The following is an 18,650-nucleotide window of genomic DNA, read 5'->3' on the forward strand; positions in this document are numbered from 1 at the left end:
AAATTCTCTGTGCTGATCTTTAATAAATATTTCTGCTGTATTTCATGAAGCTCACAGGTTCCCTGCACCATACATCAACCGTACATACTACACTGGACAGCATTTTCTGCATTAGCAAATGGTACAGAGCAAATTGTGTAGAGATACAAAACATTTCCAGCTTCATTTTATGGAAGATAAGGTCAAACTCACAGATTTAAACATTTACACACAGAGCTGCAATATAAAAAAAGCCTCATCTGCATTGCTGATGGATAAAAAAGGGCCAAAAGTCCACTTCTAAAAGCTAAAATCAGTGCATCATATTACTCGGCTAAGCAGAATTATTAGTGAGCCAACTTCTCTTATCATGGCACAGCTTTAATGACCTTTCATCAGGGCTAAAATGAAAAAAAAAGCCACATGCTGCACTACCTTTTTAATAATCTCCTTCGTTTCCTCATTTAGATTTGATTGGCTATGAAATGCACCGGCCTGCCGGGACTCAGGTTTCAGCATTCATCAGCATTTCCTGGATGTAAATTGATGGCACAAATAGAGACATACAGTCCTTTCACGGGAATGCGTAGGGACACACACACACACACACACACACACACACACACACACACACACCGGGTATGGTTAGTATGAATTATGAAGTTACACCTAGAAAGGAGCTTCTGCTATGTTTAATGCCACGTGCATCAGAGATGAACCAACACACGCAGGGTTACACTGGTTGATAAGTTGCGTGTTGGCGTGTTGGATAATCTGAGTGGATGTTTCTACTGTTTAAACCTCTGCAGCAGAATAAATGAAACTGATAACTCCCTGGAGAGTTCTTCTATATATGGTGTGATAGCTCGGGCTGTCTACATGTAGCAAGTACAGTTACATACATTGCAAGTTTAGGGATTTTGAGAATACAAAGCAATCAGAGGTGTCAATAGACTCTTTTATGACATCATTTTAGGGCTGTCGGCTACATGGGAGTCTTAAAATGCTGTCTTGTTGTGTTATTGGGAGCAAGAATAGAAGGACACATGGCTCAAAACTAAAATATTATCGCATATTAGCCATCACTGCAAGTCAACGAAAACCAAGACGGCTCTGGTTACATGCAATAAGACCAAAGGACGTTAGCTTCGATGGCAAAGCAAACTGGAGGAAACTGTTCAAAGTGTCGTCCTTCTTTGTAAGATTGGCTTCCTGTGACATCATCCATCCACTGAGTGAGAGCAAACGGGTCGGCCAGTCTGGTCCCGTTGGTCATTGTTTACTTATTCAAGTAATACTGACCGGAGAGTGCGTGACCTGACATGGTGCGTTCATAAATTCAGTCTGATGCTCTCCTGCTGGTCGAAGAAACGGAGCGTTATATTCCTACACAAATTAATGAATGGTTTAGTTAATCACACATTCACTCCGCTCGGAGTGCTGAGAGTACGCTCTGCCACATTAGGAATGCGGTACTCTACATAACCGAACGGCACATTCAGACAGTCATGCACCGTATTCAGTGAGACTCGTATCATCTTCAGCAGTTGTCGAATAAAAGCCAACAGAACTCGCTAGCTAGCACTAGCTAATGTCTGTGGAGAATTGTTTCGCCTCCAGCTAAGCCCCACCCACCAAAAAAATGTCATACTAACCTAACCCTCTATTAGTCTTGTTGGACAACTTGAGTCAGCTTCTCCTGCAATAGTACGTAATTTTTGTGTGAAGTCAAAGCCGCTCTCCTGAATCCTGCTCAAAGTCAATCATCAGCTGGTCGAGGCTCTGCGACCTGTCCAGGCTTTTAAAGGCCAGCTTGAGTCGAACTGGAGGGGACAGTGAAATCTCATATGATGGCAGATTTGTGTGCCAGAGTTCAGGGAATGCCAGCTTATTGCTATCGAAAAGGTCACCAGGCTAGAAGCAGAATAAAAAGCCTTTACTGGGGAGAGTGGTGTGTGTATGAGCGTACGTACGTGTGTGTGTGTGTTTGAGTGGGATGAAGGCCGCAACCTGAGGTAACCATGCTCATATACGCGCCACGCCCTCGAGCTGCTGCATCTCTCTCTGTCTCTCACTCTCTCCTCTCGTCAGGCTTTGGTGTCTCTTACCTTGAGCACTCCAGGAAGCAGACGCGAGGCTTTAAAATACACCCGCCTCTACGAGTGCAGAATCAATTACCAGAGAGATGAAATTCTCCGATAACGCGGCCTAATGATAATTGCCCTGAATCTGCAATGATCTGACTTACGATACAAACCACTATTGGCACTGCAGCAGCGTATTGGCAGCCAGAGTAGCTGGAATATCAATGATAATTGTTCTGATGTTGATTTGGGGCCACGTTACTGCCCGGGGTAAACATAAACCAATTGCAGAGAATTGGGCTCTATGGCAAGTGGCAGGGGTCATATTTCATTGATGTTTGTGTGATTTGTGATGAGTACAGTAGAGCAGAGAGAGGAAATGGTTATGTGGGAGCTAACCGCTGCCTGTTTTAATTGAAGCACTCCTATCACATTGACTGCCGGAGACACGAGGGCGACAGCGCGGCGCAAACTCCCACTAATTCAATAAGTGATCATCAGACTGTTAAAAGGCTGGCAATAATAACAATAAACTCAGTTTCAACTGTGCGTCCAGAAATAGAACGGCTCCACTGAAGCATCAGGCACGGATGACCGCTGTTCATCCAGTGGCTGCACAGCAAACACCAGACACACTTCAGGTTCAAATGTGGATCAATCAGAGGTCACAGGGCCGCCCAGAGGGAGAACAGAGGGTGACCCCATTTTGACGATGACCTCCCAGATATGGCTTCCCACCCCCTCAACCTCGTTTGCCTTCAACCAACCTTGGCCGATCATGGGAGTCAGCATTTTTCAAAAGTGCCTGAGAGATGTCGGGCTGAATAATGTGTCCTATGAATAAAACACATTAGCTACAAAACATGTTGAATTATTCACATTTCAGAGCCTCCATCCCGCCCCACGCAGGAGATATTAGTTCTTCAGTCACCGTATGCTTTGCACATAGTCCTCTGAGTCTCTGTCTCCCCCTGTTCGCTCTGTCTTGCTTCTCTCTTGATCATTCTCTCACTGTCTTTGTCATCTGTGTTTTGTTAATCCCTCTCTGTTCCTCTGTGTCTCCTCTCAGCTGACTCTCTGCTGATGGCGACTGTCTATTTATACTCCTCAAGTTACTACTTTTCCTGGAACATCTCGCTATTTATCCAAAGAGCTCTTGAAGCTGTTGAAGAGTGCATTTGTTCTGAGAGAATCTTTGATGACTTGGTAACACACGACAGCCCAAAATGGATTCATCATTTAGCGTTAATCTGAGGAAACCAGCTGTGAGTTTCAAAGTGAAAAGGACCCGGAATAAGGAGGAGAGCGGTTTGCTAATTAAATACTTGACCTAATATGCATCTTTTGCTCATTTTATTTTCAGCTCCGCCAGGAATTTGTGATTTTCATGATTGCAATGTAATTTGCAGAATCAACAGCTCCGCATGAACTTAAAAGGGTAAAGCAATCAACCAATCACTGCTTTATGTTGTGCTGTTTCAATATGAAATCCCTCAATAAAATATCACTTTTAAGTCCTCACAATTAAACTACAGTGCAACAATGTGGAACCCTTCCTCAACAAGTCAATCGTGTCACATTTGTTCAGCGATTCAACAACGCTTACTCTCTATTTTTGTGAAATTAAACAGAAAAAAACTAATTGGTTCATTATTTCAGAAAGCCTCTTCAAAGTGTTTTGGTCACAAAATAAGTTTACACAAAAAGAACATTTGCTAATTGGTGCAATTCTTGTCATGCAGAAAAGGCTATTTGGATTCCTTCTCTTTGATTCATGCAGTACAATAAGAAAGTATTACATTATATTTCTGGTCTGCTTGGGAACAACACTAAGAGGCTACATCGATGCTGCTTACTCTGTCAGGCTGTACTTGGACACAGTGGTGACTTGAGCTAAATGCTAACATCAGCCTGCTAACATGCTCACAGTGACAATGCTAGCATGCAGGTATAATGTTCACCATATTAGTTTGGTGTGTTAGCATGCTAACATTTCCAAATTAGCACTAAAAACAAAGAAATGCTGAGGCTGATGGGAATGTCATTAATTCTACAGATATTTGGTCATAAACCAAGGTATTGGCCGGATGAAATTTTTGCCTGAGTCAATAGGATTCACCCTCTGGGAACCGTGAATGCCTGCATAGAATTTGGTGACAATCCATCCAGCAGTTGGAAAGATCGTCTTTTCATAAAACTGGGCTGTCTGTACAGTAGAAATACTTGTATTGGTGTAAGTGTTAGCACCACATGGCCAGAGAAAACAGAGGAAAAGGGCTGTAACATTCACATATGCTCAAGAGGTAGAAAACCTACAACTACCAGAATGTACTGCGCCACAACGGACCAATAAACACTTCCGCTGGTGGGCGACATAACGCAATCTTGTCTATTTTGACACAGGAAACAATATGGCAGCCCACTGGTAGCAAACGATCTCAAATTAAAGTTAAACGGTGAGCTAAAATATGTTTAAGAAAACATTTTAAGTGAGAAATCTGCAACAAAGTAAGAGGATCTTAATTCATAATCGACCATTACTGCTTTGTTTGATCATTAGATCTCAGTTTTTACAATACAGGAAACAGTACAGCATCCACTTCCTGTTGGCAAATTCTCATATTACAGCCAGCAGTGCACTAAAATTTATTTCTGAAGACATTTTAGAGGAGAAATAAGCAATACAGTAACAAAATATTGGTTTATAGTCCATCAGCACTGCCTAGTTTTACAGTTTGATCTGACTTTGGTCTGAGTTTGAGCGACAGAGGGGGAGGAGCGGCTGTCTTTCTTGATCCGCAGCAGCCCAAGAGCCAGCAAAAATCCACCAAATGACACAGTACGAAAACTGTCATTGTAACAATACAAAGCTGGTTGAAAATCAGTAAAGTAGCCTTTAAGTCCAGACCAAAGACGTGGACTGACGGACCAACTGACAGACACACTGATGCTGCCATCCATACAGCCATGTTGGTAGCATGGCTAAACTTCGCAGGGACACTGACAACCACTGTGGCTGAAGAGAAACAAGAGCTGACCAATAATGAAAGCTGAAACTAAATTGGACACTATCTGTGAGTGAAACAATCAAAGCAATGAGCACTTACAGCATCACACAGGCAAAACTATTCCTAAACGTAAGAAAAACAAAAACCTTGTTGGCATTTAAAATAGTGCTCCACTTAAGTTCTCATATGTGCTGTTGTATTTTTAGTCCAGATGTGCACTTTTTCACCCTGAGTTTGTTTAAATTTTTAGGCCACCCACTCATCTGACTCTGCTAGAAGACACACACTGACGCAACAGAGAAGCTGACATCACAACAAATGAAGGAACTGTGTTTTTATGATAGTCTGAGGTGCACGGGGAGCGAGATGAGTGTGTGTGTGTGTGTGTGTGTGTTTTCATTGGTAAACTCACATTATACAGTGTTTCCTGCAAGTAAGCAGCGTCAACAGCACATTAGACAGTGTTTGCAGTGCACACCGAGGAGCAGCTTTCTAAACAGCAGAACATGACGTCAATGGGCACAAACCTCTTTTTCCTTGAGCCCCGGTAACATATCTGAGTCACACAGGCTTTAGAAGTGTCTGTCACGGCTGTGGGGTCAGAACAAGCCGAGTAGATACACGATACACACACACACACAGATAAGAGAGCTGCCTTGGTATTGTGTGTGTACAGTTTTTAAAGGGAAGATTTGGGGTTTCATGTACTCACCAGGGCGCAGTATGTCTCCGGAGGGTCTCCACACGTGATGTTGGGGGGATCCAGAGTAACTTTCAGGTACTGGGTCATGTCTGCTGCCTCAGGCTGGCACGCCATGTAGTCCCAGGTTAAGCCTTCGTCTGAGTAAACCTGGGACTTACACACATCGTAGTGGCCCCACGCTGCAGGGTAGTGCTGCATGGCCGCCTGGCAAACCCCAGTCCACAGCGCCTGCAGCGTCAACGCAAAATGGAAACGCATGACTGATCCTCTCTGGGCTCCCTCTCGAGGAGCTGTATCTCCTTCTGAAGGTGTGCTAACAAGGGATCCCTCTTCTGCTTCCACTTACTACAACTCACTCAGCTGGAGTGAGGAGGCATGCCAAACTCCCCTCAGGTGGAGCGAGGGTCAGTTTAGAAGTGTCTTGTTGTTTTTCTTAACTATTTCTGTCTTTCTCAGGGTTCTGGAGTGGCGGATAACTGCGAGGGATGGTGAGGTTACCAGCCCATTGAGAAGATAAGAGGAGAGGACTGAGGGAGGAAGGAGGATGGTAGAGGAGAAGGAGGAGGAAGAGGGGGGAAGGCGAGAAGGAGATAGCCCTCTGACACGCTGATAGGAAGATGAGTGACAGGTCTCCTCAGCTCGCCTGGCTGTCAATCATGGTCCTCTTCCTGCGTGGCGATCTGGTGCTGCGGAGAAACGGGAAACAGAAGAAGGGGAGGGTGAGTTTACCGCCCTTCTGGGAGTAGAATTTGACAGTGAGAGAACATTAGCTGGCGCAGTGGCACGGGCGAAAGGTGTGTGTGTGCGAATAGAAAGTTGGATGGGTGCTAGATAGGGGTGCCATGTTGGTGTTTGTTGTCCATCAAAACACAGAAAATCAGTAAGCGAGGCCATCAGGGTAAATTGGATCCTGCTGCTTTCACACCAAAGCCTCATCTCACTCAGCGGTATCAAGCCTACAGTGTTACATACAGCTCCCCCCCACAATTCCCTCACACACTCCACAAAGCCCACACTGCATGAGTTGGATTGATAAAGAGTGGACATCGAGATCAAAAGAAACGTCATGTTTTATGCAATCACTGTCAAACAATGGAAATAACCAAAGTGTGCAACAAATTATATACTCCAGTTAGCGCCTGACTATATAAAAATAAAGGCTGTAACTACCACGACATCACCCACTGGTTTCGACTGTTGCCATCTTGTTTTTTTGGAGCTGGCTTAATAAAAGTGAAACAGGTGAGATATATAAATGTTCACCCCTGTACAGTTGTCATGAATGTTGAAATTAGCAAAAGAGGCTAGAACAGTTTTGTACCTGGCTGTGAACATGTCTGCATTTTAACATGGGTGTCTATGGGGATTAACAGTCTTCTGGAGCCAGCCTCAAGTGGCCATTCAAAGAACTGTAGTTTTTGACACTTTGTGTTGGCTTCATTTTTCAGCCCTGGAGGCTGCTGATTGACTTTAACCTGCAGTAAAAGACCAGTGTGTACGACTTAGGGGGCTCTATTGGTAGAAATGAAATGTTGTATTCATAATTATGTCTTCCTTAGTTTATGGGGGAGCCATTCTTTGTGGAGTTTGCATGTTCTCCCTGTGTCAGCGTGGGTTTCCTCCAGGTACTCCAGCTTCCTCCCACAGTCCAAAGACATGCAGGTTAACTGGTGACTCTAAATTGTCCGTAGGTGTGAATGTGAGTGTGAATGGTTGTCTGTCTCTATGTGTCAGCCCTGTGATAGTCTGGCGACCTGTCCAGGATGTACCCTGCCTCTCGCCCAGTGTCAGCTGGGATAGGCTTCAGTCCCACCCGCAACCCCTAACAGGATAAGCGGTTATGTAAAATGAATGAACAGTTTATAATTACCTGAATCTAAGAATCGTTGTGTTTCCATTAGCTAAGAATGAGCCCTTCATATCTACATCATGGATGTATAAAGAGAGCTGGATGTAGTGTTGGTCCCGTTCATTCCTATGAAAGTTGCTCAGTGGTGCATAAAGCCAAAAAAATCTTTATTTCCGTGATATGAGATTACCAGAATCTCCCACATCGTGGGGCCTACAGAACAAGCACCCTAGAGATTCTACCAGCTGAGTGGCTAACTACCAGTTTAGCCCTCCGCTAACTTGAATGAGGATAAAATGATTTAATTGTGAGGCTCCTCTAGACTTTTAAAATGTTATCTCACTGAATGGAGCAAATCTCGACAGTGAAACGAGTCATTTCGTGGAGGTATCAACTGATTTACAGACGTCTCTTTTACAAGGTAAGTCTATGGGGGAAAAGAGCTCAGCACTGATCTTGAAGGCTTGTTCTACATAGGAGCACGTCCTCTTCCATATCACCATGTCAAACTGCCACGTTTCTACAGTAGCCCACAAGGGACAAACCAAACACTGGCTCTATAAAGGGCCTTTCATGTTTTTAAGTTACCTGATGGCCACCGTAGGTTCTCTGCATGCTTGGAAGAATAGGGGTGAGGGAAGGGGTGTTCAGCTGGTTGCAATTTGCGACCTCGCCTCTAGATGCCACTAAAACCTACACACTGGTCCTTTAATGGATTGTTTGGCCACTTTGGCGCAGTGCAGTAATCTGGAGACATACCATTGATGTAACTTGTTAGCCAAAAGTTGCCTATTTACACATCCAGCATATACAAAGCAACACTGTCATTCATTTGAAGTCGTGTTTCTGTCCAGAGAGCAGAGTTTTCACCGAGCAAAGAGTGAAAACTCTGCTCCAGTGACTTCATCGCTATGAGAAACACCTTTCACACTATCCATCTCACATCATCAGCATCATCTGCTCCACAGTTAATACAAGAATACTGATTATAGCAGCTTTCATTTACTCTTTAGTGAAAACATCGACACCACACTTTCACTCTAACAGGATAAACTCTTACTTGATACAGTCCCACTTTGCCACTTAGGATGAAAACAGTCATATGTTAACATAAATATCTTGTGACTGGTGCTGCTTCCAAGTTGCCTCTCTTAAGTGGTGGAGCTGCCCGTAGCAGGAGCCACTGCACTATATCACATACAGTGATTTACTTCCCAGGCTACATAGCTCCCATTTATATCTGCCAGCCATTGTGAGCTGTGGCCTCACTTTTCCTTTTGTCTAAAGTTTTCTATTTAAACATAGCCAGCTTGCAAACATACACCCTCCTTTCTGTGTATTCCCTCCTACTGCTCCTTTCAGTGTCTACATTGTGAAAGTATGATCAGAAGTAGCCTATTGTGTTAGAAACATTCGTCCTTTTTTTCCATTTTGTTTTTGAATTGACCTTAAAAAGTCTTTTAAAGAGGCTGTCTGCAGCCTGTGTGTTCAGTGAAGTCTCTCTAGCCAGAGACGCAGGTAGGCCAGTTGGCTGGGCCCGTGGATACAGGTATGTGGTGTGTTTCCCACCTTCAAACAGCAGCTTAACGGCAGGTGATGGATGGAGACCAGAGTCAATGGTCGTAGACAGGAGGGACAGACTGGTAGACATTTTAGTGCTGCTTAATCAGTCAGTGTGTGTGTGTGTGTGTGTGTGTGTGTGTGCTGACCAATACACCCTCCAGTCATATGTGATTAATTTAGCATCTACAGAGTAGATAGGGTGTTTGTTTATTGAAAAATAATGTTATTAAAACACACATTACTAATTAATTATAATTTTCATTTATGACTAGATCAGATTAAATTAGACACTGGGTCTCAGCTGCATTTACTAAAAAAACAAAATGTATCAGCAGAAAAGAAGAGACAAAATTGGATTATATTAACGTAGCACAAACAAATGAATGCTTGTAGAGATTTCAGTGTGAACAAAATGTGCAAAGATAGCACGATTAGTCGAGCACAAGCTGTGGCAGAAGGTGGCATGTATGCAGTGACAGTGTGAGCGGGAGAAAGACATTAAGTTAAAAATAATGTACTGTACTGTATATACAGGACAGTATAGGAGCTGCGTTCTACCTGAAGACGTGTTGAAACACACCTTCCACATGATTCACTTGATTACTGAGGCATTGATAAGATGTATGAGCATGGAAATGACACGTACAGAAAAAGGGACGCTTCTGGGAAACGACAATATGAGAAGACGTTGACAATAGTGTGACTTAATGGTAATATTTGCATTTGATGTGCTGTACCAAAGTATAGCAGGCTTAGAGCTGCATCTGTGTCGGATGTTTTCATCATGCCATTCAGAGCCATTTCAATCTGATGGAATATAGATCATCATTTTGAGGAACTGCCAAGGTCAGGGGCAAAGGCTCAGTCGCATACAAATGTGTCATATACAAAGCAGAAAGTGCGCACAAAGGGAAAAAAAACATTCTTTAATGTTAGTGGAGACAAGATGGTGTTGGCGGAAAAACTTGGTAAAGGTAAGGCGTTCAAGAACAAGGCAGGATAGGGGGAAAATAGTCTCTAAAGGTGGAAGCAGACTAAAAAAATCTTGCAAATTGCCTCACATCCGTTGTAGTGCAAAATAGTGATCCATCACATCAATAGAAATAAGCGCTATCCACCCAATATGGCTGGAAACTGGGATTCAATTTTGCACAAGGTGATCAGGGAAGACAATGTAAAATCTGTGTGAAAAAAAATACAAGAGCAGGTATAGCAAGTCAGAGGACGGAGGAATAAGGTAGAAGTTAAAGGGGGAAATATGAAGCACCTTGAATGTAAAATGTAAGAATGTCAATGGGGGAGATGTCAGCAGGTGAGGAAGCAGCCAATTATCCAGAGGAACTCTTGGCACTGAGCTCCCTGTTCCCATTAAGAGACATAATATTACCGTGTTAAGGAGGAGACTAAAGAGATGGCCGAAAAGTGTCTGCATGTGTGTGTGTGAAGGTGTGTGTGTACGCTTCACGTGCAACCTCAGGATAAAGAGAGGTTCAAGACGTAGGTAATGAGACAACAAGCGGTGGCGAGGCTTCGATAACAAGCAATAGAGATCACAAAAGCGGGGGTCATTATCACTCCGCCGTCCTGGATGCTGCGGCCCCTTCCTCTCATTACTCCCTGCTTATAACCCGCTGTCGCCCCAAGGAGAAGAGGTGAGGGGGAGAAAAAGGAGAGCAGATGGAAAGAAGTGTGGCTGTGCATTTTAAGTGAGGAAAAAAGGTTTATTTTAGGGTAGGTCGCTTCCTCCGACCATCGATCAAGGTCCGAGGACATCAGAGGAGCCGCGCTCGCAGGAAGTCTGAAATTCTTCCCTGTACAGGAATAAATATGCTGCACCGTAGGCACAGAGCGATGAACACTTACAGTAACAGTGGGAGGCTGTGAGGGAGGGTGACTGCCAGACTAACCATTTTTGTGTTATAATTTTGATACGTGGAAAAACTCACACATGAGAAATTGTGATATAAAATATTTAAATATAAAAAAATCAGAGCTTAAATTTAAAATAGCCTCTTTTGGGAGATATTTACAACCGGAAAGTTGTTTAAACCGAAATGTTCTTCACATGTGCGTAATGGTGTTAAACCATTAAAGCAAAAAAAACTTTGAAGATCCCCTCCAGACATGTTAAAAACAAATTAAAAATACTCTGCTTTGAATAATAATTTGTGCTGATATGGTTTTTCCATTAAAAAAAAAGCTTTAATTACCTAGTTAAAATTCTTAAAATTACATGTACTCCTTCTGCCTCACTAAAAATGCACAATATGAATATGCAAATTTTTTTTTCATTTCAAAGGTTCAACTACTGGACACATGACTAATTTAACTTAGTCTCTGTGTAACTCATCGCATGTGTAAGTTGCATTTTGGACCACGATTCGTTTCCAGACTAGCTGTGATGCTCGAGGTTTAAAGTGAGCACAGAGAGACTTTCCTCCTTCAGCAGATGAATGTGAAAACAGCCTTCAAGTATCAAACTGCACACAAATCATTCTGCACCATCAAGGTCAAACATCCGAATGAAGGAACAATAAGCAAAACACATTTTTAGGTAGAGGGGGGCTCTAAAAAACATAAAAAAACAGATGAAAAAAGTAGATATAAACAATGAATAACAAATGAAAGCAGCTATTTTAAAGTGTAAAAAAAGAGGGAAATAAAAACGGTTTCTTTTAAAAGATATATTTACAAATTGCAGATGCAGGAAAGTTGAAAAGCTAAAATGTTATCCTGATATGTATGTACGTATTAAACCCTTAAAATATTTTAATAAATCATGCTAAATTGCAGTAGAGAGTCAACTGTCTCATGGTCTCATGCAGTTTTAGATTTTTTTTCCACTCTACAAAGATTATTCATGGTGGAACCACTGGACATTTACATGTTTTATGCTTAAAACTTGATCAAATTTAAAAAGAGTTAAATAAATATGTGAAAAAAGGGTAAAAAAAAATCAGCTATTAGCAGCTTCAGGTCAAATATATCAACATAAACCGTCACCCTACGCAGTGCTAGTAAACCGCATACAGTCGACCAGTTTGTGAGGTGTGCACTCAGCCTGCCCGACACGACAGGGGACTGAAGGTACCACCCTGCCAGCGCTGCAAACGCTGAGCTCCATTTTATATTTAAACACATGAATCTTTCACAAGGCCCGGTCGACCCAGGAGAGGGTTTGTTTGGCCGCCGAGTTCATCCCACCCACCAAAACAGGCACCCATGAACCCGACAGACCGACCACTCCCCTGTCTCTGGGGTTCTTGGTGTCCGCTTCTATTTCATCCCCGGGGCCACTCGAGCATAACTGAGTGTTTCTCCAAACCGCAGGGGAAATGTTACACGCATGTCCCCGGAGTTGCTCTTTACTACGAGTGGGAGTCACTTGTGAATCATGCATGTCATCAAATGAAGGAGCTGCAGCTTTTCTCATGTTAACCCTGATCTCCTGCTGGTGTACGTGTCGTCCAGGGAAAGTAAATATCACTCGGAGAAATTTCAGTGGCAATTTGATCAAACTGCAAAATCACACCTTTACATTTCAAACAGGCAAACACACAATCCGTTTGTTTATTCTGACCCACAGCGTTTCTTCCTGCTGTCCCCAACCACTTCATCTCCATCCGTTCACTTTTAAATTCTCGCCTATATTGATCATTTTATTTTTTATTGACCGGTGGTTTGTGTGGGTTCAGCATTTTCTCCTGCTGCTGGCTGAGCGGTGCCAACATTTCCAACTGCTCCCGACTGCATTTTTACTCCTGCTTTGATCAGAAAGGCCCATTTTCTCCTCACCCAGGACACACTGGAAAGAACTGTCATGTCATAATCTTATACGAGTCACCTACAGCGGCCCACAGGGGGCAGTACTTACACACCTTCCTGTCTATTTAAAAATTCAACAAATTATAATAAATGTCCCGAAATTGAAAAAAAAAAAAAAAAAAAAAAAAAAGGTCCACTTTAGCTCTAAAGGATAAGCTGAGCATAGAGTAAGGTGGAATAATTACAAGGTTACCACTCATATCCCTGCTATTTTCCCCCCTTTCATTTTTAATTTCACGCATTTTATGCACTTTCAAGGGCAATTTCTGACCCTGCTTCTGTCCTGTCTCTACCTACTTTCATCTCCTCTGACTCTACCTGTTTCATATTCCCCACCAGTGCCTTGCTAAAAGAGAAACAAGAGCGCAGGAGAGAGTAGGGCAGAAAGACAGGAGGGCAGACAGTCAGAAACAGATGAAAGATAGATAAAGATAGAAGCTGGCCCGGCTTCAGAAAAAAAAAAAACAGCCTCCTGCCTGCTCTCCGTGCTCCACTCACCAGATTTCTCTGCCTGCCTTTCCAGAATCCCTAATCTTGCCTGTTAACAACCTGCCAATAGGGCCGCTGTCCTCATGAATAAACATATGGAGAGTGGAGCATGGCCCTGCAAACATGACAGCTAGCGTTGCCGTGGAACAGCGAGCACGCCTATAATGCATCCCTGGGGCTTGCCTCTGAGTCAGCCCATCACTTAGCGCTCTTTTCCACTTCTTAAAATGTCGCCGCCTTCAATCGGCAGGCTTATGATCTTTTAATAATGACGACAGGTAGCAAATGGCTGGAGTGCTGACAGCTGGTTAAGTAACTGTGCTTTGGGGATGGGTGGGCAGCTTCAGAAGGAATCAAAGCTGTGGCTCGGCTCTTTGGCGAGACAAACGGCCAAAACTGGGCTTGCATTGAAGCTTGTTTTCCACCTCTGATATGGTAAAGTACAACCTGTCTGTGAAACCTGCATGCAATAAAAAATTGAGTCATAGAGAGCGTCTCAACCCTGAAAGAATCTCATTGGTTTATAGTTTCAGTTTCTCATGTTTGAGAGGCTTTTCCCATCCTCACATGAGAGATTTAGGAGAATCACTGAGAAGGCTGTATTAGTGCTGGCTATCAAAAAGCCATGCGTGAACCCTGCTGAGGTAATCATTCCTTTAACAGGATGTGGCTGCAGCCTCTCCTCAAATCCAACGTCTGCTGGAGCCAGACAGGTCAGGCCTCCGAAGGCGAGTGAGTCCCTGACTGCTGAAGACGTGCTCCACTTGCCTCCACCAGCTGCATCTGCCACGATCCTCTATCACTTCCTCTGTCCCTTCTAACTCCATCCACCCCCCTCCCCCTCCCCTGAGCTGCTGAAGCTGCCACATGCGCTCTGTGTGTGCGAGAGCAGCACTTTTGACAGGGTGACTGTGGCGACGCTGCCCCAAGTCAAGCTGAAACACCCTCGGGCGTCAGTTACTCCAGCGCCACATATACAGCAGTGCACACGGCGCCCAATGAGACAGTGAGACAGGATCACGCCTCTCCCTCCCTCCCTCCGGCCCCCCCTCCACTCCTCTTTCTCTCTCCCTCTCCTCGCCACCAAGCATGCTTCTCTTTGCGACACAGGAACACCTTATGCATTATTAAAGACACTTTTCCTAAAAGGCTGCTAGCACATTATTCTGCAACCACAGTGACATGTCTCGGTGCTCAAAATGTCCACTTTAGCTCCAAAGAATGTGCTTGCCCAGGTAGCTCTCTCATGCTGGAAGCATAAGCAGGAATAGCCACATGGTTTAAAGCGACAGCTGCTGACGACCACACACAAAAGATGACTCATTATCACCTGTCAGTAAAACAGTGACACAGGAGTGCAAACACAGCCACTACTGACTGCAACTGGAAGTTTCATATCCACTCAGCATGTGCCTCTGCCCTGAACCCATCATGTTTAATGATAATAGTTATGCCTTTAAAACAATAATTGCAAGGTATTATCCAACACAAGGCCAAGGTGGAATCATGCAGATTATAATACCATAACTAAAGAGCATGCACAGCCACAGTGCTGTGTAAAATCACCTGCCTAAAGTCAACCCCACTGGGCTACTGAGCACAAGGAGCTTTGGAAACTAGCAGGTTTGCATTAATTGTGAAGCTAATGATAATAAAAAGAGAGTGAAGCAGTATTAAAAGTGATGTATTAAAGGTAGCCAACTGGCTGCAGCGTGACACCAACGTAATTATGCTGATAGATAGGCAACATAAGGTATTAAGTTCCACAAGGGGGCGCCTCTAAAGATGACCTGAAGACATGGTGTTAAGTTTTGGATGCATTCAAGGTCGCCTCAGTTGTAAATATGAATAGGCTTTTCTATGTGGGAGTCTTGAAAGTTGCTTTATAGAAGGAGAAGATGCACAACTCTCTGCCCCCTCCTCATCTGATCATTACAGCAGATAAATGCAGCCCAGAGCCAAGTAACTTCCAACTCCAATAACCAGGAGTGCACTCCAACACAGGGAAAGTAAAGTTTACAAGCAAAAGGAAAAACTTACATTTGTTGTGCGGGATACTCCCCTGTCCCCCTGCTCTCTAACGCCGTTCAACAAGTTCAGAGCAGCAGAATGAACATGAATGAAGAAAGAAGCTCTTTAAGAAGCGCTCCTTTACGGGAATGTGATGAGTACGCACGTCAGTCTCTAAGGAATCGCTGTGTTCACCATCTCTCACTCTAGTTTGGCGACCGAGGGGGGAGAAAACGATCAAGATGAGGATTTTCCTGCCACTTCAAAACAAATGACTGATCGCCGTCCTGAGGGCTCGGTCAGCACCGCGCCTGGTGTAAACGGGGGGGATTTCTGAGCAGGAGCTCTGGTGCCAAAGTGTCCATCATCCTTCTCCCCAAGTGTCATTCCATCACGGCGTCAATCTGAGGCACGGTGATGTCCGCAGGAAAGGAAAAAGCCCACTTCTACAAAAAGAAACTTTGACCTGCTGCTGGCGTGCGTCCCTCCTGTTTTATAATTCCTTCATTTCCAAACAGTCCTGCTTGCGGATCTCTGCGCGACTCCCGTCCCCACTCTCTCCTCTCTCTCCTGCTCCCTCACTATGAATAGGTTTCATCCACTCAACAGGGACATGAATCACACCAATTAGACTCGGCGGCTGAGAATATCCACTCGCATCAACGCATCTTCTCCTGGACGTCTCCCCGGCACGGCGCAGCACCGACCGCCCAGACGGAGATGACGGGGAAGATAATGCGCTCCGAGGCTCTATTAGATGAGACGCACACTCAGCTTATTTCCCCCCCACGCACACCTATGGTTTCTCTCCCCACCCCTCTAGCCCGTCTCCACCGCGCCCGCAACACCCCCACCCACACATATCCACACACACGCACACCATCCTCTTTCGGGACCCGTTAGAAACTCAGGAGGGAGGAGGATCGCCTGTAGTTGAACCTCTTCTTTTAAGTGGAGTTCACCCGCGTTAAATTATCCAACAAATTCGTGCGTTAATAGTCTCAAAGGAATTACTGCATCCGGGTAAAATAGTAGGAGGAAAATTTCTGACTCCCAGTTGACGGTTAGTGCTGGGCAGCCAACCAAGAGCGTGGACAAAAAACTAAGATATTTAAAGTGTAATTGCATTTATGTTTCTGCCTCCTCTGCTGCCAGATCCGCTGCGAGCGGGTCAAAATGCCACATCCTACTGCTCAACTCAGCTTATTACTAATCATTTTATGCATCATGTAAAGTAAATGTCACATCTGAAGTGTTTGCAAGAATCCAGAGTTGTGCGTAATTGTTCCAAAAGTGATTTAACTCTAATATGTAAATTTAAAACAGAGCGTACGCTGCGTAAAGGTAGTTCCACTATCCCTTGGCTCCTTCATGAAGTTGTTTAAACTCCAGACAGGTGAAAATCAAGAAAGTCGTCCATATGAAATAATTTTAATTGGAAGAGGGTGCCACTCAAGCGCAAAGGCGTCAGTGAAGGTGCCATGTAGAGAAACAAATAAGTGACGGTGGGTAATTGGGCAATGAATAAGTAAATAAAAGAGAAAATGGAGCATTATTTATAATTTCACACACAAAAAGCCAAACAGATCTGCTGTTATAACCCCGTTTTCTAACTGACCACAGGCGACAAGGCGAAACATTTCTGCTCCACCCTACAATAAAATTGCTAACGAGCAATTCTATCAATTCAGGAGGGTGCACCGTCTCCTCGCACCCTCATTGATTAGACTAAAAAGGCTGGAGAGAGGGAGAGGGTGTTAGCAGGAGTCAGGTCATGACACTTGGCGCACAGGTTAACCTCGCAGCAGGCTGACAAGCCTCTGCACAGCTCAATGTGCCGACGCTTACAGTCAGCATGCAGCCTCCATGGGCCCGGAGAGGCCTTAATCACCCCCGCACACATCACCCGAACCTGGGCTGGTGCCTGTAACATCCAGTGGCCTCATCAGAGAGACAGGAAGAAAGTCGGATCTCAGAGAAAAATATGCGTCAAAGTCTTGTAATCAAATATTGTTTTAAGAAACTGAGATAAAGATTTTTTCTCCAGCATGGGAGAAAAAAAAATCAATTGGATGACAAGATTGCCGTCTCAGTGTTATCTACAGATGACAAGGAATCATGTGTGTTATTATCTGCACAGAGTGTGACTGATTCATTTCAAATAACTTAAGATGTGAGAATGCAGAGCCCATACCGCCTTGGTGCTGTGCGCCCACAGCGCGTGCATGTGCCCTTATTGGCTTCATATATACATACAGGTGAGTTCTGGATAAATTTGTAGGAGTAAAGCAGGTTAAGAAACAAAACAGAGGCTGTAATGCTGAAGCTGCACCTCATTTCTTTTTTTAATATATATCTTTCCCCACGCATATAAAGGCAGAGTATACTGAATGAAAGCACACAATCATAACCAGGAAAAAAATACCATCTGTGCCCAAAATAGTCGCCTTACTTTCTTTAATCACGACGCACAATTTGGCCGCCCACTCGGCGCGCGTCGTAGCGAAGCTTCAAAAGTTTACGCGCTCCGGCATTCGGCTGGAGATGAATGAAATGCAAAAAGAAACCAGGAGCCTGGGCCTCTCACCTTGGTCTTCAGTGCTTCATAGCGTCGATGACGGCCACTCGTGTCGCCTGTTGCAGCCAAATAAATCCGCTTTAAAACGGGACATCTTAGCGCGGCGCAGGAACGAGAGACTCGCCGTGGCAGCGACCAGCTTGTCTCCGCCGCTCCCGGGGAATGGAGGAGAGCTCCCGGTACCAGCGCAACGTCACTTAGAGCCAGACACACAAGTGGAGACGACAGGAGAAAATCCTCCGAGCCAAAGTGTTGGGATTTCTTATTTGAAAAAGTTGTTTAAAAAGAAGCGGAGGATGAAAATAAGAATCCAGGAGCTCAGAGAGCGGACAGTGACCAGACTCTGCTCTCAGACACAATGAGGCGGTGAGCGTATGACAACTGACTTTCACCTCAAGTTTCTGTCTTTGCTGAAGCCTGTGCGCCGCAGCTGAGAGCAGCCATGAGCACAAACACATCTAACCGGCGCAATTATCCTGCTTTATAAAACATTCACTCACATTTTACCGCTGAAACACATTAACTGAGACAATATCAATCTGATCATCAGCTGGGGCATCAA

The 18,650-nt window shown here is 44.3% G+C and overlaps 1 protein-coding gene across 12 annotated transcripts in view; it reads right to left on the bottom strand.

The window, feature by feature from the left end:
• The window catches only part of ntng1a (netrin g1a), a 140,596-nt gene extending 122,006 nt beyond the window's left edge, over positions 1–18,590 (bottom strand). For 4 of the 12 annotated variants that reach the window (XM_078162556.1, XM_078162553.1, XM_078162555.1 and 1 more), the window contains exons 1-2: positions 15,541–16,333; positions 5,784–6,460 (exon numbers count right to left, since the gene is read on the bottom strand). In XM_078162556.1, coding sequence (XP_078018682.1) covers positions 5,784–6,032 — 249 coding nt within the window. In that variant the 5' untranslated portion in view covers positions 6,033–6,460; positions 15,541–16,333. Of the gene's footprint in view, positions 1–5,783; positions 6,461–15,540; positions 16,338–18,097 lie in introns of those variants that run through there. The other 8 variants (XM_078162557.1, XM_033638877.2, XM_033638875.2 and 5 more) reach the window with 7 other exon arrangements.
• Positions 18,591–18,650: the final 60 nt, after the last annotated feature.

Source organism: Epinephelus lanceolatus, chromosome 20 (genome assembly GCF_041903045.1).
Source record: "Epinephelus lanceolatus isolate andai-2023 chromosome 20, ASM4190304v1, whole genome shotgun sequence".
Lineage (NCBI taxonomy): Eukaryota > Metazoa > Chordata > Actinopteri > Perciformes > Serranidae > Epinephelus > Epinephelus lanceolatus.